This window comes from Oncorhynchus mykiss, chromosome 12 (assembly GCF_057628025.1).
Source record: "Oncorhynchus mykiss isolate SJ-2025 chromosome 12, ASM5762802v1, whole genome shotgun sequence".
In the NCBI taxonomy this organism is placed as follows: Eukaryota; Metazoa; Chordata; class Actinopteri; order Salmoniformes; family Salmonidae; genus Oncorhynchus; species Oncorhynchus mykiss.
In genome coordinates this window covers 58,479,958-58,501,340 of record NC_143033.1, presented here as the reverse complement: position 1 = coordinate 58,501,340, position 21,383 = coordinate 58,479,958, and the positions used below count along the sequence as shown (strand labels likewise).

Here is a 21,383-nt window from a genome sequence, read left to right as displayed (position 1 = left end):
GCCTCCCCAGGGGTCGTCAGGCTAGGAAGGGATGAAAAGCCTGCTTGCCATACAGTGGTGCAGAGTTAACAAGTATGCACTGTCTAGTGCCCTGCCTGCCCCAATTATACCTGATGTTTTTGTGGGCCCTCACAAAGGTCAATCTGACCTTTCACTGGGACAAAGCCCTCGACAGACAGAGGAGAGAGTAAAGAAGAATTCTAAAGGGACTTAGTGGAAGAAATAGCCCTTTTAAAACCATTTAGCTTATTTTAATTGGACAGAGAGCCCATCAGAGGATTAACTTCAAAAGGAGGTGCGGCAGGCGTAACCTCCTCCTCTTCCTCCTTTCCACTGGACCCAGAGGACAGCTGGATTTCATTTCAAGTTCAAAGTTATCCCAGAAACCTTTTCACTTCTTCTTCTCCTCCACAGGCTGGCTCTCCATAGCCACTCGACTGGCGTTGTAGCGGGAAAGGCAGAGAGAGGGAGTCAAAATTCCTGACCGCTCGAGTCGTCCAAACATACAGTACAGGCCTGAGCCAAGCCAGGCCAGCCAGCCAGCCAATGTAGGCTGTGTGTGTGTCCTGAGGACATCCTACCAAAGAGATTAGACCGTTGGATATTAGTTCTGAGGGGGGAATGTGGCAACAGTCCCCTGACCTGAATACACTGAGGGATATGAAAGAGATAAGAATAGCAAACAGCATGTTAGAGAGTCCTTTATGTGGCTGTGTTTGTTTATTACCAACAAGTGTTGGCTTTGCACATTCTATTTCAGCTGAGTGAACAAAACATTAGGAACATCTTCCTAATATTGAGTTGCACCCCCTTTTTTCAGCCTCAATTTGTTGGGGCATTGACTCTACAATGTGTCAAAAGCATTCCACAGGGATGCTGGCTCATGTTGACTCCAATTCTTCCCACAGTTGTGTCAAGTTGGCTGGATGTCCGTTGGGTGGTGGACCATTCTTGACACACACAGGAAACTGTTGAGCGTGAAAAACCCAGTAGCGTTGCAGTTCTTGACACAAACCGATGAGTATGGCACCCACTACCATACCCTGTTCAAAGGCCTTAAATCTTTTGTCTTGCCTATTCACATTTACATAATCCATGTCTTAACTGTCTAAAGACTTAAAAATCCTTATTTAACCGGTCTCCTCCCCTTCATCTACACTGATTGAAGTGGATTTAACAGGTGACATCAATAAGGGATCACAGCTTTCACCTGGATTCACCTGGTCAGTCTGTCATGTAAAAAGCAGGTGTTCCTAATGTTCTGTATACTCAGTGTATATCAGGGAAAAGAAAAGCACCCACATGCCCCACTGCTCACATTGATCAAATATTATATGACAGGCATTTAATACCAACAATGATTTCTCTGTATTGTCGAACAGAAAATCATAACATTCTAAACACTGTATTCTATACAAGACAAAGAACGGAAAATAAAAACTCAATATGAGGGGCTGAGGTGGGGGTGGCAGGTAGCCTGGTGGCTAGAGCATTGGACTAGTAACTAATAGGTTGCAAGATCGAAACCCCAAGCTGACAAGGTAAAAATCTGTCGTTCTGCCCCTGAACAAGGCAGTTAACCCACTGTTCCTAGGCCGCCATTGAAAATAAGAATTTGTTCTTAACTGACTTGCATAGTTAAATAAAGGTAAAAATAAAAATATCCATGGGAAAAAACCCAAAGGTTGTGGTGCTTGATAATTCCTCAAATAAAACTTTTCATTTTTTCTCATGCCAGATCTTGTTTTTCTTCTGTGATCAAATAGAGAGCGAGAACCTGTGGCCCAGAGAAACAACATGCTTAAGAAGATCAAACGTGGCCAGAGAGGTGTAATTACTGTGGGTTATGAAAACTGGCTGTCATGCTCCACCACGGTTGAGAGAGTCAAATTCAGAGTAGCCTGAGGAGCTACAAGTCAGGCACGCCTGAGTGATGACAAAAAAAAGAAGGATACAGAGAAAGACAGATCTATCTAGTGCTGCTGGATACTGGACAGGTGAGTTAGGCTAAAGCTAAGACCGTGTTTCTCTCTTAGAAGACTCAGCACTGTTGCACTCTACTCAGCCCTGAAGTACTTCAATGTAAACACAAACACCTTTGATAAACCAGTTATATGTGTAGCCTATTCATTGAATCCAAGCTATTAATGGTATTACAATTCATATCTCTATAGGTAGTGCCTTTAGCAGTCTAAGACAAAACAAATACACAAGTCACGAACATTGTGGAATCTGGAATGTGTGTTGGCGTTTTTGTGAAAAAGAGAGAAAGGGACAGACACAACCTCTTCCTTTCTAAACCCGCCCCCCCAATCTCCTCTTTCCCTGGAAGGAAGACAGGAACATAAAGCGGTGAACATAAAGCAGCGCTCAGAGGCAATAGAGGCCTGTTTGAACAGGTCTACTACCCTGCAACAACAAGTGGGACACAATCATGAAGTGGAACGACATTTATTGGATATTTCAAACTTTTTTAACAAATCAAAAACGGAAAAATTGGGCGTGCAAAATTATTCAGCCCCCTTAAGTTAATACTTTGTAGCGCCAACTTTTGCTGCGATTACAGCTGTAAGTCGCTTGGGGTATGTCTCTATCAGTTTTGCACATCGAGAGACTGAAATTTTTTCCCATTCCTCCTTGCAAAAAAATTTTCCGTTTTTGATTTGTTAAAAAAGTTTGAAATATCCAATAAATGTCGTTCCACTTCATGATTGTGTCCCACTTGTTGTTGATTCTTCACAAAAAAATACAGTTTTATATCTTTATGTTTGAAGCCTGAAATGTGGCAAAAGGTCGCAAAGTTCAAGGGGGCCGAATACTTTCGCAAGGCACTGTATGTTAACACAGCTGGAAACTGTTGTGCTGTTTATAGAAGGGATAAGACTAGTTGAGTATCTGGAGCATCAGGATTTGTGGGTTAAATTACAGGCTCATAATGGCCAGAAACAAGACGCTTTGTTCTGGAACTAGTCAGTCTATTATTGTTCTAAGAAATTAAGGCTAATCCATGCGAGACATTGCCAAGAAACTGAAGATCTTGTACAACTTGTACAATCTTGTACAATACTACTCCCTTCACAGAACAGCGCAAACTGGCTCTTACCAGAATAGAAAGAGGAGTGGGAGGCCCCGGTGCACAACTGAGCAACAGGACAAGTACATTAGAGTGTCTAGGGGAAACAGACAACTCACAAGTCCTCAACTGGCAGCTTCACTAAAATAGTACCCGCAAAACACCAATCTCAAAGTCAACAATGAAGAGGCAACTCCGGGATGCTGGCCTTCTAGGCAGAGTTGCAAAGAAAAAGCCATATCTCAGACTCGCCACCAAAAATAAAAGATTAAGATGGGCAAAAGACACAGACACTGGACAGAGGAACTCTGCCTAGCCGTAGTAGCCTCTTCACTATTGACGTTGATACTGGTGTTTTGCAGGTACTATTTAATGAAGCTGCCAGTTGAGGACTTGTTCAAATAAAACCATTATAATAAGCGATCAAAGTTAGTGTTGCCTCTTCATTAATTATCCTTCACCCACAACAAAAAAGTTATTTGAAAAAGTAATTTTCAGCATGTGCCTGATATTCTAAGAGATGATTTGAGGTGGACTTATGTTTTGAGCAACATTGTAACCTACAGATGAAGTCGGAAGTTTACATACACTTAGGTTGGAGTCATTAAAACTCATTTTTCAATGACTCCACAAATTTCTTGTTAACAATAGGTCAGAAGTTTACATACACTAAGTTGACTGAAACTTTAAACAGCTCTTGAAAATTCCAGAAAATTATGTCATGGCTTTAGAAGCTTCTGATAGGCAAATTGACATCATTTGAGTCAATTGGAGGTGTAGCTGTGGATGTATTTCAAGGCCTACCTTCAAACTCCGTGCCTCTTTGCTTGACATCATGGGAAAATCAAAAGAAATCAACCACGACCTCAGAAACAAAATTGTAGACCTCCACAAGTCTGGTTCCTTGGGAGCAATTTCCAAACGCCTGAAGGTACCACGTTCAACTGTACAAATAATAGTATGCAAGTATAAACACCAGCAGCTGTCATACTACTCAGGAAGGATATGTGTTCTGTCTCCTAGAGATGAACGCACTTTGGTGAAAAAAGTGCAAATCAATCCCAGAACAACAGCAAAGTGAAGGTGTAAAGATGCTGGAGGAAACAGGTACAAAAGTATCTATATTCACAGTAAAATTATTCCTATGTTGACAAAGATCGTACTTTTTGGAGAAATGTCCTCTGGTCTGATGAAACAAAAATAGAACTGTTTGGCCATAATGACCATCATTATGTTTGCCGGAAAAGCCAAAGACACTATCCCAACCGTGAAGCAGTGGGGTTGCAGCATCATGTTGTGGGGGTGCTTTGCTGCAGGAGGGACTGGTGCACTTCACAAAATAGATGGCATCATGAAAAAATAAAATTATGTGGATATATTGAAGCAACATCTCAAGACATCAGTCAGGAAGTTAAAGCTTGGTCACAAATGGGTCTTCCAAATGGACAATGACCTCAAGCATACTTCCAAAGTTGTAGCAAAATGGCTTATTTTGGAGTGGCCATCACAAAGCCCTGACCTCAATCCTATAGAACATTTGTGGGCAGAACTGGAAAAGCATGTGCGAACAAGGAGGCCTACAAACCTGACTCAGTTACACCAACTCTGTCAGGAGGAATGGGCCAAAATTCACCCAACTTATTGTGGGAAACTCGAAACGTTTGACCAAAGTTAAACAATTTAAAGGCCATGCTAACAAATACTAATTGAGTGTATGTAAACTTCTGACCCACTGGGAATGTGATGAAAGAAGCCTGCAACTCTCATCTCTCCAGTGTTGCACTTCAGCATTTATTTACTTACAGAATCATTGCTGAAGGGTTCTGGAGGAAAGTTATTCATAGCTTGCACCTCCATCACTCGGTCGCGTCATCCATTGTTATCAACGTTCTCAAGCCGCCCTCCATCGGCGGCACCATAGTGGTGCCCTAAAGTGGTGATAAGCCTTGTCATTCTGGACAGAGGCTAAGACATTGCTAAAGTAATATATTTAGTAGGAAACAACTTTGCCAGCAGTATCATGTCATCAAATTTTATTTAGACAGATGGCAATGTTGTCATTAGCTAGCAAAGTTCATCAAAAATAGCTAGCAATGCTAACGCTAGCCAGCTAAAATCTGATTGCAGTACGAGCTGAATCGGCCCTTGAGCGAACCATGGTGTGTTGTGCGCCCGCGAGTGCAGATAGAGTGTGCGCACCAGTCCAAACAAGCTAAACTAAGGGGTAGAGTTCGAGCGATTATGATTTTTAAACGCAGATACCGATACCGATTATTGGAGGACCAAAAAAAAGCCAATACTGATTAATCGGACCATTTGATTATTTTTTTATTTGTAATAATGACAATTACAACAATACTGAATGAACACTTATTTTAACTTAATATAATATATCAATAATATCAATTTAGCCTCAAATAAATAATGAAACATGTTCAATTTTGTTTAAATAATGTTGGAGTAATGTTGGAGAAGAATGTGCCATGTAAGAAAGCTAACGTTTAAGTTCCTTGCTCAGAACATGAGAATGATAGCTGGTATGAAAGGTGGTGGTTCCTTTTAACATGAATCTTCAATATTCCCAGGTGAGAAGTTTTAGGTTGTAGTTATTATAGGAATTATAGGACTATTTCTCTCTATACGATTTGTATTTCATATACCTTTGACTATTGGATGTTCTTATAGGCACTATAGTATTGCCAGTGTAACAGTATAGCTTTTGTCCCTCTCCTCGCTCCTACCTGGGCTCGAACCAGGAACACATCGACAACAGCTACCCTTGAAGCAGCGTTACACATGCAGAGCAAGGGGAACAACCACTCCAAGTCTCAGAGCGAGTGACGTTTGAAACGCTATTAGCGTGCACCCCGCTAACTAGCTAGCCATTTCACATCGGTTACACCAGCCTAATCTCGGGAGTTGGTAGGCTTGAAGTCATAAACAGCGCAATAGCTGCTGGCAAACGCACAAAAGTGCTGTTTGAATGAATGCTTACAAGCCTGCTGCTGCCTACCATCGCTCAGTCAGACTGCTATATCAAATCATAGACTTAATTATAACATAATAACACACAGAAATACGAGCCTTTGTTCATTAATATGGTTAAATCCGGAAACTATCATTTCGAAAACAAAACGTTTATTCTTTCAATGAAATACGGAACCGTTCCGTATTTTTTCTAATGGGTGGCATCCCTAAGTCTAAATATTGCTGTTACATTGCACAACCTTCAATGTTATGTCATAATTATGTACAATTCTGGCAAATTTATTATGGACTTCACACAGTTCACAATGAGCCAGGCGGCCCAAACTGCTGCATATACCCTGACTGCTTGCACGAAACGCAAGAGAAGTGACACAATTTCCCTAGTTAAAAGAAATTCATGTTAGCAGGCAATATTAACTAAATATGCAGGTTTAAAAATATACAGTGCCTTGCGAAAGTATTCGGCCCCCTTGAACTTTGCGACCTTTTGCCACATTTCAGGCTTCAAACATAAAGATATAAAACTGTATTTTTTTGTGAAGAATCAACAACAAGTGGGACACAATCATGAAGTGGAACGACATTTATTGGATATGTCAAACTTTTTTAACAAATCAAAAACTGAAAAATTGGGCGTGCAAAATTATTCAGCCCCTTTACTTTCAGTGCAGCAAACTCTCTCCAGAAGTTCAGTGAGGATCTCTGAATGATCCAATGTTGACCTAAATGACTAATGATGATAAATACAATCCACCTGTGTGTAATCAAGTCTCCGTATAAATGCATCTGCACTGTGATAGTCTCAGAGGTCCGTTAAAAGCGTAGAGAGCATCATGAAGAACAAGGAACACACCAGGCAGGTCCGAGATACTGTTGTGAAGAAGTTTAAAGTCGGATTTGGATACAAAAAGATTTCCCAAGCTTTAAACATCCCAAGGAGCACTGTGCAAGCGATAATATTGAAATGGAAGGAGTATCAGACCACTGCAAATCTACCAAGACCTGGCCGTCCCTCTAAACTTTCAGCTCATACAAGGAGAAGACTGATCAGAGATGCAGCCAAGAGGCCCATGATGACTCTGGATGAACTGCAGAGATCTACAGCTGAGGTGGGAGACTCTGTCCATAGGACAACAATCAGTTGTATATTGCACAAATGTGGCCTTTTTGGAAGAGTGGCAAGAAGAAAGCCATTTCTTAAAGATATCCATAAAAAGTGGCGTTTAAAGTTTGCCACAAGCCACCTGGGAGACACACCAAACATGTGGAAGAAGGTGCTCTGGTCAGATGAAACCAAAATTGAACTTTTTGGCAACAATGCAAAACGTTATGTTTGGCGTAAAAGCAACACAGCTGAACACACCATCCCCACTGTCAAACATGGTGGTGGCAGCATCATGGTTTGGGCCTGCTTTTCTTCAGCAGGGACAGGGAAGATGGTTACAATTGATGGGAAGATGGATGGAGCCAAATACAGGACCATTCTGGAAGAAAACCTGATGGAGTCTGAGACCTGAGACTGGGACGGAGATTTGTCTTCCAACAAGACAATGATCCAAAACATAAAGCAAAATCTACAATGGAATGGTTCAAAAATAAACATATCCAGGTGTTAGAATGGCCAAGTCAAAGTCCAGACCTGAATCCAATCGAGAATCTGTGGAAAGAACTGAAAACTGCTGTTCACAAATGCTCTCCATCCAACCTCACTGAGCTCGAGCTGTTTTGCAAGGAAGAATGGGAAAAAATGTCAGTCTCTCGATGTGCAAAACTGATAGAGACATACCCCAAGCGACTTACAGCTGTAATCGCAGCAAAAGGTGGCGCCACAAATTATTAAATTAAGGGGGCTGAATAATTTTGCACACCCAATTTTTCCGTTTTTGATTTGTTAAAAAAGTTTGAAATATCCAATAAATGTCGTTCCACTTCATGATTGTGTCCCACTTGTTGTTGATTCTTCACAAAAAAATACAGTTTTATATCTTTATGTTTGAAGCCTGAAATGTGGCAAAAGGTCGCAAAGTTCAAGGGGGCCGAATACTTTCGCAAGGCACTGTACACTTGTGTATTGATTTTAAAGAAAGGCATTGATGTTTATGGTTAGGTACATTGGTGCAACGACAGTGCTTTTTTTCGCAAATGCGCTTGTTAAATCATCACCCGTTTGGCGAAGTAGGCTGTGATTCGATGAGAAATTAACAGGCACCGCATCGATTATATGCAACGCAGGACAAGCTAGATAAACTAGTAATATCAACCATGTGTAGTTATCTAGTGATTATGTTAAGATTGATTGTTTTTTATAAGATAAGTTTAATGCTAGCTAGTAACTGACCTTGGCTTCTTGCTGCCCTCGCGTAACAGGTAGTCAGCCTGCCACGCAGGCTCCTCGTGGAGTGCAATGTAAGGCAGGTGGTTAGAGCGTTGGACTAGTAACCGTAAGGTTGCAAAAACGAATCCCCAAGCTGACAAGGTAAAAATGTGTCGTTCTGCCCCTGAACAAGGCAGTTAACGTTCCTAAGCCGTCATTGAAAATAAGAATGTGTTCTTAACTGACTTGCCTAGTTTAAATATAGATTAAATAAAGGTGTAAAAAAATATATAATAATTAAAACGGCCAAATCAATGCCCAAAAATACCGATTTCCGATTGTTATGAAAACTTGAAATCGGCCCTAATTAATCGGCCATTCCAATTAACCGGTCGACCTCTAGCCTAAATAGCACCTTATTCGCTATGTGGGGAATTCCGACCTGAGTTAAGCTCGCGTAAATGGAACATAATTCCCTTTTGATGCGCTTTTCTCTCTAAGTGTATTCTAACCTTGAACTTAAGCATGAGAATAGCATGCTATTCATCCGCTATTCGTTGGGTGTCGAGATGAAAGAAATGAAGGTGTGGTGGACGTGTGTCTACAGATGCTCCTTATTCTGATTCCACCACCTTTACGGGCGATGAAACGATGAATAAGGTCGAGCAACCTGTTGGTTCTAAGTGGAACAACATCTAATTAATTTTTTCCCCCTATAAATAACACCATTCGCCATGCACTGTAATTTACAAATTGATAAGAAGTAAATGAGGAAGCCATTTGGATAAGGGGATTGTAAATATAAATGACAATTGTTTTAGATCTATTTTACCTTTTACACACACACACACACACACACACACACACACACACACACACACTAATGATCACTGGAAACCAGTCATATAGCAGCAAACTGAAGCATATCAACATATCACCTTTTCCACAGGGAAGTTTTTGAAATCCTGGTCTTATAATTTGGGATGAAATTTGGGGACCCAATCTATAGGCTTCTGAAAATGTATATCGCCAAACCTACCGAGTTGATTTATGATTTCTAGAATGTTTTAATTATATGCCTAGACTTTCACTGTATTTATTTTTTTGAGAATTTGTATTGTGTTAAATATTGGCCACTATCGGTAGCCACCATCAGTTATACCCACATACATTTATAACTGTCACTGACTAGAGTTAGTTTCCTAACATTTTGCATCATTCCATTACATCGTTAGTTTACCTTTCTTCCTGGTTGAATTAAATGTTTTCAGCGCGAGCAAAGGAACCACGCCTGCAAAGCCCATTACTCACCTGCATGAGGTAAGTCTGAATACAAACTACTGAGAAGTGCGTAGGAAAGGCGTAATGATGTACATTTCCTTAGTCTGAATCGGCCCTGTATACTTAACTATGGAAAATTATTCAGCCCCCTTAAGTTAATACTTTGTAGCGCCACCTTTTGCTGCGATTACAGCTGTAAGTCGCTTGAGGTATGTCTCTATCAGTTTTGCACATCGAGAGACTGAAAATTTTTCCCATTCCTCCTTGCAAAACAGCTCGAGCTCAGTGAGGTTGGATGGAAAGCATTTGTGAACAGCAGTTTTCAGTTCTTTCCACAGATTCTCGATTGGATTCAGGTCTGGACTTTGACTTGGCCATTCTAACACCTGGATATGTTTATTTTTGAACCATTCCATTGTAGATTTTGCTTTATGTTTTGGATCATTGTCTTGTTGGAAGACAAAATCTCCGTCCCATTCTCAGGTCTTTTGCAGACTCCATCAGGTTTTCTTCCAGAATGGTCCTGTATTTGGCTCCATCCATCTTCCCATCAATTTTAACCATCTTCCCTGTCCCTGCTGAAGAAAAGCAGGCCCAAACCATGATGCTGCCACCACCATGTTTGACAGTGGGGATGGTGTGTTCAAGGTGATGAGCTGTGTTGCTTTTACGCCATTGCATTGTTGCCAAAAAGTTCAATTTTGGTTTCATCTGACCAGAGCACCTTCTTCCACATGTTTGGTGTGTCTCCCAGGTGGCTTGTGGCAAACTTTAACCAACACTTTTTATGGATATCTTTAAGAAATGGCTTTCTTCTTGCCACTCTTCCATAAAGGCCAGATTTGTGCAATATATGACTGATTGTTGTCCTATGGTGTCACGTTCTGACCTCTATTTCCTTTGTTTTTGTATTTATTTAGTATGGTCAGGGCGTGAGTTGGGTGGGCAGTCTATGTTTGTTTTTCTATGTTTTGGTCTAGTTCTATGTTCGGCCTGATATGGTTCTCAATCAGAGGCAGGTGTTCGTCATTGTCTCTGATTGGGAACCATATTTAGGTAGCCTGGGTTTCACTGTGTGTTTGTGGGTGATTGTTCCTGTCACTGTGTTTGTTTGTCACAGGAGAGGACTGTTTTGCGTTTGCACATTTCTTGTTTTTGTTAGTTTGTTCATGTGTATTGAGTTATTAAAACATGAATAACCACCACGCTGCGCTTTGGTCCGCTTCTCTTCCTCCTACAGACGAACGCCCTTACAGAATCACCCACCTACCAAGGACCAAGCGGCGTGGTAAACAGAGGCAGCAGCAACAGCAGCAGCAGGAGAAGCGACTGGTGCAGCAGGAGCAACAGCAGCAGCAGCAAAGGCAGCAGCAGCAGGAGCAGCAGCAGCTACAGTGGGAGAGGCTGCACCACCTGGAGAAATGGACATGGGAGGAAGAACTGGACGGGAAAGGACCCTGGGCAGAGCCAGGAGAATATTGCCGCCCCAAGGCCGAGCTGGAGGCAGCAAAAGCAGAGAGGCGGCATTATGAGGAACTAGCACGGCAGAGCGGATGGAAGCCCGAGAGTCACCCCCAAAAATTTCTTGGGGGGGGGCACAGGGGGAGTGTGGCAGAGTCAGGAGTCAGACCTGAGCCAACTCCCCCCGTTTATCGTGAGGAGCCAAGGAGGAGCTCAGAACCAGAGCTGGTGTTGGAGGTGAGCGAAGCAGAGACTGTGAAGGAGTTAATGGGGAGATTGGAGGAGAGTGATATGAGGGACTTGCTGGTTTGGTGCATGAGGCACGACATTCGCCCGACGGAGCGTGTCAGGGATTTAATGGCACCGGGGTCAGCTCTCCATACTCATCCTGAGGTGCGTGCGAGGGGTCTGGTGAAGACTGTGCCAGCCTCACGCACCAGGCCTCCTGTGCATCTCCCTAGCCTTGCACGTCCTGTGCCATCTCAGCACTACAGTGCTCATAGCAGTGCTAACTGTGGCGGGCGTGGTGCTGGTCAGGCACCGTGTTATGCAGTTGTGCGCACGGTGTCCCCAGTACGCGTGCTTAGCCCGGTGCGCTACATCCCAGCTCCCCACATCTGCCGGGCTAGGGTGAGGATCCAGCCAGGGCGGTTGGTGCCAGCCCTGCTCTCAAGATCTCCAGTACGCCTTCACGGTCCGGTCTATCCGTCACCACCTCCACGCACCAGCCCTCCGGTGGCAGCCCCCCGTACCAGGCTGTCTCTCCGGCCCATCCGTCCAGAGCCTTCCTCCTCTCCAGCGCTGCCGGAGTCTCCCGCCTCTCCGGCGCTACCAGAGCCTTCCTCCTCTCCAGCGCTGCCGGAGCCTCCCACCTGTCCGGCGCCTCTGCCGGAGCCTCTCGCCTGTCCGGCGCCGCTGCCGGAGCCTCCCGCCTGTCCGGCGCCTCTGCCGGAGCCTCCCGCCTGTCCGGCGCCTCCCGCCTGTCCGGCGCCTCTGCCGGAGCCTCCCGCCTGTCCGGCGCCTCTGCCGGAGCCTCCCGCCTGTCCGGCGCCTCTGCCGGAGCCTCCCGCCTGTCCGGCGCCTCTGCCGGAGCCTCCCGCCTGTCCGGCGCCTCTGCCGGAGCCTCCCGCCTGTCCGGCGCCTCTGCCGGAGCCTCCCGCCTGTCCGGCGCCTCTGCCGGAGCCTCCCGCCTGTCCGGCGCCTCTGCCGGAGCCTCCCGCCTGTCCGGCGCCTCTGCCGGAGCCTCCCGCCTGTCCGGCGCCGCTGCCGGAGTCTCCCGCCTCTCCGGCGCTACCAGGGCCTTCCGTTTCTCCAGCGTTGCCGGAGCTTCCCGTCTGCCCAGCGCCAGCTGAGCTTCCCGTCTGCCCAGCGCCAGCTGAGCTTCCCGTCTGCCCAGCGCCAGCTGAGCTTCCCGTCTGCCCAGCGCCAGCTGAGCTTCCCGTCTGCCCAGCGCCAGCTGAGCTTCCCGTCTGCCCAGCACCAGCTGAGCCTCCCGTCTGCCCAGCGCCGCCAACGCCGCCCGTCTGCCCAGCGCCGCCAGTGCCGCCCGTCTGCCCAGCGCCGCCAGTGCCGCCCGTCTGCCCAGCGCCGCCAGTGCCGCCCGTCTGCCAGGAGCCGCCAGTGCCGCCCGTCTGCCAGGGGCCGCCAGTGCCGCCCGTCTGCCAGGGGCCGCCAGTGCCGCCCGTCAGCCAGGGGCCGCCAGTGCCGCCCGTCAGCCAGGGGCCGCCAGTGCCGCCAGTCAGCCAGGGGCCGCCAGTGCCGCCAGTCAGCCAGGGGCCGCCAGTGCCGCCAGTCAGCCAGGGGCCGCCAGTGCCGCCAGTCAGCCAGGGGCCGCCAGTGCCGCCAGTCAGCCAGGGGCCGCCAGTGCCGCCAGTCAGCCAGGGGCCGCCAGTGCCGCCAGTCAGCCAGGGGCCGCCAGTAAGCCAGGGGCCGCCAGTGCCGCCAGTAAGCCAGGGGCCGCCAGTGCCGTCAGTCAGCCAGGGGCCGCCCGAGCAGCTGCCCCTCTGTCCAGAGCAGCTGTCGCCCCTCTGTCCCAAGCTGCTGCCGCCCCTCTGTCCCGAGCAGCTGCCCCTCTGTCCCGAGCAGCTGTCCCTCTGTCCAGAGCAGCCATCGCCCCTCTGTCCCGAGCTGCTATCGCCCCTCTGTCCCGAGCTGCTATCGCCCCTCTGTCCCGAGCTGCTATCGCCCCTTTGTCCCGAGCAGTTGTCCCTCTGTCCCGAGCAGCTGCTTCACCTCTGTCCCGAGCTGCCCCTCTGTCCCGAGCAGCCCCTCTGTCCAGTGGGGTCATTGAGAGGGGTGGTCATGGTGAGTAAGCCAGGGAGGCGGACAATAAGGCGGACTAAGACAATGGTGAAGTGGGGTCCGCGTCCCGCGCCAGAGCCGCCACCGCGGACAGACGCCCACCCAGACCCTCCCCTATAGGTCAAGGTTTTGCGGCCGGAGTCCGCACCTTTGGGGGGGGGTACTGTCACGTTCTGACCTCTATTTCCTTTGTTTTTGTATTTATTTAGTATGGTCAGGGCGTGAGTTGGGTGGGCAGTCTATGTTTGTTTTTCTATGTTTTGGTCTAGTTCTATGTTCGGCCTGATATGGTTCTCAATCAGAGGCAGGTGTTCGTCATTGTCTCTGATTGGGAACCATATTTAGGTAGCCTGGGTTTCACTGTGTGTTTGTGGGTGATTGTTCCTGTCACTGTGTTTGTTTGTCACAGGAGAGGACTGTTTTGCGTTTGCACATTTCTTGTTTTTGTTAGTTTGTTCATGTGTATTGAGTTATTAAAACATGAATAACCACCACGCTGCGCTTTGGTCCGCTTCTCTTCCTCCTACAGACGAACGCCCTTACATATGGACAGAGTCTCTCACCTCAGCTGTAGATCTCTGCAGTTCATCCAGAGTGATCATGGGCCTCTTGGCTGCATCTCTGATCAGTCTTCTCCTTGTATGAGCTGAAAGTTTAGAGGGACGGCCAGGTCTTGGTAGATTTGCAGTGGTCTGATACTCCTTCCATTTCAATATTATCGCTTGCACAGTGCTCCTTAGGATGTTTAAAGCTTGGGAAATATTTTTGTATCCAAATCCAGCTTTAAACTTCTTCACAACAGTATCTCGGACCTGCCTGGTGTGTTCCTTGTTCTTCATGATGCTCTCTGCGCTTTTAACGGACCTCTGAGACTATCACAGTGCAGGTGCATTTATACGGAGACTTGATTACACACAGGTGGATTGTATTTATCATCATTAGTCATTTAGGTCAACATTGGGTCATTCAGAGATCCTCACTGAACTTCTGGAGAGAGTTTGCTGCACTGAAAGTAAAGGGGCTGAATAATTTTGCACGCCCAATTTTTCAGTTTTTGATTTGTTAAAAACATTTGAAATATCCAATAAATGTCGTTCCACTTCATGATTGTGTCCCACTTGTTGTTGATTCTTCACAAAAAAAATACAGTTTTATATCTTTATGTTTGAAGCCTGAAATGTGGCAAAAGGTCGCAAAGTTCAAGGGGGCCGAATACTTTCGCAAGGCACTGTAACTATGGGCCCTGGTCAAAAGTGGTGCACTATATAGTGAATAGATGCCATTTGGGATGCAGCCTTAGTAAAACAGTAATCTAGGAATCACTTTCTGACAGACAGACCTAGGTCTACACCTCAGAGTTGTTTTCAAACTGTAATCCACTCCTCCTTCAAAATCAGGGCAAATGTTATCACTCATATCTAAGGTGATATATCAAAGAAGCACTCAGCGCAAAGGAAAGGCTTCATTGCCTCAATGTAAATGAACAAAGACCCAGAAAGCTGACTTATGCCTTTGATCTTTTCAGCAGCACTGCTATGCAATACACCTCTAAAAAATCAACAGCACACACACGCAAGCACACACACGTGCACACACTTAGACGTACTGAGTATATATTTTATATTAAATTAATCTACTGTCATCATTTTCACCGCTATGTCTAATATTGGACATTCCCTGTGGAAAAGGCTGTGTAGGCTAATTCTTTATCAATTATGGCCATCTGCAGCATCTGGTTCTCCATTCAAAATGCCTCATGCACCTGGTGAGTGAGGACAGACAAGACCCTATGTATCTCATATCTGTCGTCCCCCTTTCTTCTCAGACTGGAAATAAATTGACTTAGCCTTGCATTAGTTCCCCAACAACTTTAATCCATGCATGAATCCAAACTATGCACCACAGAGAGCGCAGGAACTGGCCTGGCTTGCAGAATAAGAACATTTATAGTATAGCCACATGTAAGCCTATGCGTTTAGCATTTGAATTATGCATTGTTTACAGTAATTGAAAGTAAGTAAGTAATTTTTTTTTTTAAACAATGCTGCTTTGTATCTCAACTGTTGAACTTGCACGGAATGCATTGCTTGGTATTTAATCACACTGTTCAGTAAAAAAAAAACATTAAAAAAGGGAGTTTTTTGGCAACTTCTGGGCATGGCTGTCCCTAATAATTTAGGTTCTACAAATCCATCAGCTTGATAAAAGGTTTGGGTGGAGAAGTTGGCACTCTCACCTCTAACCAGTATTTTATTGGCAGGCAGGAAGAAGACAAATGGGAAAAATATAAAAATTAAAACAAATAGAGCCCTATAAATATATATGTCAACACTGTTGTTAATGAGGAATGTTGATATAGGTATCCTTTTCAATTATAATTCCTAATTCTATGGTTGACACAGACAGCATGCATGAGACAGAGTGACAACGAAGTGTTATATGCCTAGCAGCTCAATAACCTATTACATTATAGTGACTGAGATCAACAACAAGATGACAAAAAAGTTGGCCTGAAATTTAACACTGCCATGGGGGTTTTGTGGTTTAGGATATGGCACAGTGTTAACATCAGAGTTTGCCACGGTGAATCTGCCAAGGTCAGGGTCAGGGTGAGAGTCAGGGTGGCAAGAACAGTAAAATCAAATCTTGTCAAAACAAGCCATAACCATCAGATCGGACAGGACTGATGCCTAAAGTGGTCCTCTGGAGGATGTTGTTTCACAATGTGACAGACATACTGTACCAAGCAATGCATACAAATCTGAAACAATACTCCACAGTCCAATGGACTACCAGGTCAGCCTATATCACAAGATGTATCCATGGACTGAATTCATGTGACATAATTGATTAAAGATGCATGGGATATTTTAAGACAATAACGACTCTTTGCTAAACTTATTGCCACAGAGTTATTGATAGCTAACCAAGAAAATGTAGCCAGTATGCACTTGACTTGCTTTGCACATGATCAGGTGGACCTGGAAACCTATATGGCCGTGACATATACCTGCATGAGCTTCCCCTCTGCAGAGCCGGCGCTCCCTCCGACGAACAGCCCTTCCAGAGTGATGGGCTTCCCCGTGGGCTCGTGTCTTAGCAGTGTCACCTTGATGACAGCCCTGGGGGCCGAGCGCTCCGTTTCTACGGCCGCCGCCAGCTCCAGGCCCGTCTGGCCGAACACCACCTGCAGGGCCGCTATGAGCAGCCACGGCCAGAGCCCGGCCAATCGCCGCTGGGGAACGGTCATTGGATCGGCTGGCTCCGGCCGCACATCGTGGACTTCAAAGCTAGCAACAACCGGAGTTGATTCAGGACAATAAATATATGGCCCAGCAACGGTCCTCCTTTGTGGGTTCTAAAATGTACAAACCCGTGAAAACTATTCGAAAAACAGGGTTAAATCCAACGTTTTAAGGCTCACTGACTGCCATGTTGTCTTTGTGGATGCATGTCTTGTGGATTTCTGGTTAATTCTTACCCCGCTTTAAAAGTTTGTTCCAGTTGAAAAAAGTTATTGATTTCACTCTTCACATACAACACGAGCTCCAGTCCTTACAGGAGATAAACAGTAGCCCGGTTCTCATTTTCAACGTGCAGGTTGAAGTTGTCAGTCGGTTCAGTCCGGACACACCGGCTCTTGTAATATTCCACCACTGGCAATATTTCAAAAAACCTTTTGCAACAATGTTGATAATTAATTATGTGACCAACCCACTATAAACATGCTACAGTAACGTCTGGTTTTAACATTTTATCAAATTTACCGGTATTCCATGTCACATTTCCAGAGCAAGGAAAAAAATGGTAAAATCTGGCTGACGGACTCCAGATGCAACAAGTATCTCTAAAGCAATTCCCCCTACTATTCTTTACGCTGGATGTGTGAATGTAGACTATCCCCACCGCACTGTATCCCTATTAGGTTTCAAACGAATGGCAAGGTTTGTTGAACTTCAGAAACCGAGATGAACAAAGTCAAATTGATGTTGATAAGACTGATTCCAAGATGACAGTCGACCATACAGTTAACAACGACGGAAATGCTATAGTAACTTTCATAAACTCTGTAGCGACTAAATCTCGACAAAAATGCCACAATAAAGTTGACAACGGAGCATTCCGGACTTTTGACATGTTTAACTAGCTAATCAAATGGAACCGTTGAAATGATTTACATAGCATGTTATAACTAGTTAATTAATTAGCAGTAGAAATCACGTGTCATTTCTGCAGCCGACGCATTCACATGTCTATCGCCCGCTTAAGTTGTTACGCATCTAAAACCAGTTTGCTTCCTGCCACCTTCCAAAAAAGTTGTCTCTTTTCCCGAGTACCACGTCTGAAATTTATAACAATTCTGAAACGAAATACTTCCCGCGGTTGCCGACAAAATATATATACGCTAAACTCCAGTAATTTACTGAAGATACTGAACATGTAGAAAAAATGTAGAATCGAAGGAACGCAAGTCGTTAAAACGCTGTTATTGATCTTCATAAAAAAAACATTGAAAAGTTGGAAAAAGACACTGTACATTAAGCGAAGTCCCGAAGCCTGCCTCTCGTAGTCTCCCTCCCCTGGGCTTTCATTGACCGTCTGTCTACCTGCTGACTGCCTGTTACGGAGGGTGGAGCACGAGCTACACAGTGACACTAAAGACGACACCGGGCGGCCTCCAGCGGACAACCCTGGTAACAGCCAAGCGCCACTTTTTGACCTCGTTTAGATCGAAGATTCTGGAATGTAGACAATCCACCTTTGAGGGCCACATATAAAGAACTACATGATGCAATAAATGAAATGCAAACATCCAATTAATTATATCACATTTTAATCATAATAATGATGATATTTTTTTTAATGACTCAAAGTTAAAATAGATTTGTTGCTTTTCACAGCCTTTTTCAAAAAATGTTTTATGAGATTGGAGAACACATTGAGAGGGATCTTAAACCATTACTCAATACAGAATCTTTCCAGGCCCCTGATATCCTTTGTCTGTGCTCATGGACTGCCCTCTTCAGTTCAAACCACAGATTTTCAAATTGGGTTCAATTCTGGAGACAGAGTGCCACTGCAAACTGTTGATTTTGTGGCCAATTAACCATTTATGTAATTGGGGTTATTGTCTTGCTGGAAGATCCACTCCGGCAGAGGAAACTAGGTTTTTGGCAAACATTTCCTCCTTGTATTTGGTAAATCTCATGATGCCGTTGATCTTAACAAGGGCCCCAGGACATGTAGAAGCAAAATAGCCCCATAACATCCACCATATTTTACAGTAGAGATGAGGTATTTTCTGCATATGCATTGTTCTTTCGACGCAAAACTCTTCACTGGTGCGCGTGGCCAAAGAGCTTTATTTTCATTTTCATCTAACCATAGCAGTAGTTGCAATCCAAGTGCCAACGCTGTTCAGCAAACACCAGGCATATACATTTGTTGAGTACATGGATATAAAGCTCTTTGGCCACACACACCATCGAAAGAAAGTTGCATCTGCAGAAAAGAACCCCATACCTACTGTAAAATATGGTGGTGGTATCATGAACTTTACCCAGTACCAGGACATTTTAGCTAAAAACCTAGATACCTCTGCCAGGATGCTGAAACTTGTCATGTACAACACTGAAACGTCATGTACAACACTGAAACGTCATGTACAACACTGAAACGTCATGTACAACACTGAAACGTCATGTACAACACTGAAACGTCATGTACAACACTGAAACGTCATGTACAACACTGAAGACCTCTGCATCCACCCCCTTGATCTCCTTTACGTCCTTCACCTTGGTGATGTACTTGGATGCTTCCTTAGGGCACTGGGATAAATCACAGCATGATCAACCTCTTATTATAAAACAGAGTTCATCAGGATCCCTGATAACCATTCATATGATACATGTTTTTAAAAATATTTATTACCAAGGAATACGGACTGAGTAGGAATGTTCACCGGGACTGTTATAATGATGGACCCTCATGGGGTCACTGTGCTGGCATCCATCAGTATTGTGCCAGGCAGGAAGCTGGATTTGACAGAGGAGTCAATCTGGGAAGAGATGGTGAGCTGTTGATATTGGTGGTGGGCTGGGGCCCTGATGATATAGAGGTGGCCAGGACCGGCTGCTGGCGCTCTGGGGTTTACAGTTTGACCATGCGTATTTTGGGGGAACTGTGGTGCAGCTCGTCCACTATCTGGAAAACTGTGTCCAAGTTGACTTCACTCTTCTTGGTCTCCTTGTTTTCCCTGCTCTGCCAGTCCTGGTTTTGATTGCCATGATACAGAAACCCCACAGGACAGGTTGGCTAGAAAAATCAGGATTAATCATAGCAATTTCATAGCAATGCATAAAAGCCCCGCAATTTCATGTTCAATCATTACATTTTGACTTATATGCTCCCCATATTTCCATGCATATGAATTTTAGATCTAACTGGGCAGATTCACAGACATGCTGCTGTATGAGTAGGCCTAGCAGTTTGATTTCAACCTACCTGGTAGTAGCTGTAATGAGAGTATGAGGGAGTTGTCTGGTGGACACTATGACAGTTTGAGTCCATTGAACATTGAACCTGTCCATTGAAACAAACACAATCAAAAAGTATGTTAATTAAACTTCTACGGCAGTTTATGAGGAAATCACAGTGTTTCTGTGTGTAATTAATGGGTGCTTCCATGGCACGGTTTATTATATTTACCAGGGGAATAAAAACCAGCATGGTGAGGGATGAAGGTGTTGAACTTGGGCCTAGCGTTTGCCAGGCTTTGTGAACCCTGCTGGATGTGTGCAGTAGCTGGACTGGACTGCACAGAGCAGGAAGTGTCTGAAGGGAAGGGGTGGATGACGGATATGGGGATTCCCTTGTCTGTGTAGATGGTCGTAGGGGAGGGGACATCCCCATGACCCATGATACAGCCGCGGGGTGGGATGGGGGTCCAATCATACTCCTTCATGGTCTGGATTCTGCTTTGGTTGTAATGTTGGTAAGGAGACGGTCGGTGTACCTGTCGAACAAACATGTAACCTGTAGAAACCGAATTATAGCAAGGCTGAGAAATTATGAAACACATGCTATGGCACAAATAAGACTGTTCTTTGTGTTATTGGCAATTAAATTACTGTAGTTACTTGTTTCATTTTAAATACAGGGTACAGACGTGATTGACAATTTGAGTGAATCTCTTTTCTCTACTTTGACCTCCTCCTCACCACCACCACTATTGGCCATGAGTCGCCGGAAACTTTTGGGGGACCGACAGTTCACTTATTGGGCAGCTTCCATCTTCGCCTTGTTTTTGCTCATCAGCCTCTTTAGATTCACCAGCAGTTTGGATGGATCTTGTTTGAAGTTGGGGTTGGAAGGTGTGTTGTATCCTGTCCATTGAGCAATCATTATTTTCCCGAGCCCCTGGGGCCATGGGTCATCTTCCTGAACCGACAAAGATTCAGCTGGCGGTTTAAACTTGTAAAGTTGGTCGTTTTGAAACAGTCAATGGTGTCAAACATTTGCTTCTGAGGTGACAGCAGCTCTGCTTTAAACACCACAGGGATCCCAACATATTGATTGATTTTTGGGGTTATTCACCAGGCAGTTTCGTAGGGAAGTTGTTGGGGTTGGTGAGGTGTGCTTCTTCGAGCTCCATATCGTCGGCTGTTTGAGAATCCAAAAACAAACAAAATCAGTGACAACTTAATCAAGTGCATGTTGATAGCTAATGAAAGTAGTTAGCTTTGTAGCCCTTTCCTGCAGTCAATGACCATAAGTGCCCTATTTGGATTCATGGGTGGAATGTTATCATTTTTTTTTTTATTTTACGATGAAAATCCAGAAATTCTAGCTATGTCAAACAGTGTTGTTACATTTCTGTAACGGCTTTCTTCCTGGGAAAGAGAAGACCAAAGCGCAGCGTGGTGAGTGTTCATCTTCTTTAATAATAAATCCCAACTGACC

At 44.9% G+C, this 21,383-nt stretch overlaps 1 protein-coding gene and 1 pseudogene across 1 annotated transcript in view; both read right to left on the bottom strand.

Moving 5' to 3' along the window:
- The window catches only part of LOC110537840 (E3 ubiquitin-protein ligase RNF43), a 178,624-nt gene extending 160,542 nt beyond the window's left edge, over positions 1-18,082 (bottom strand). The window contains exon 1 of the mRNA XM_021624258.3: positions 16,429-18,082. Coding sequence (XP_021479933.2) covers positions 16,429-16,668 — 240 coding nt within the window. The 5' untranslated portion in view covers positions 16,669-18,082. The remainder of the gene's footprint in view (positions 1-16,428) is intronic.
- Positions 18,083-20,451: 2,369 nt separating this feature from the next.
- LOC118937890 (heat shock factor protein 5-like) lies at positions 20,452-21,166 on the bottom strand (annotated as a pseudogene).
- Positions 21,167-21,383: the final 217 nt, after the last annotated feature.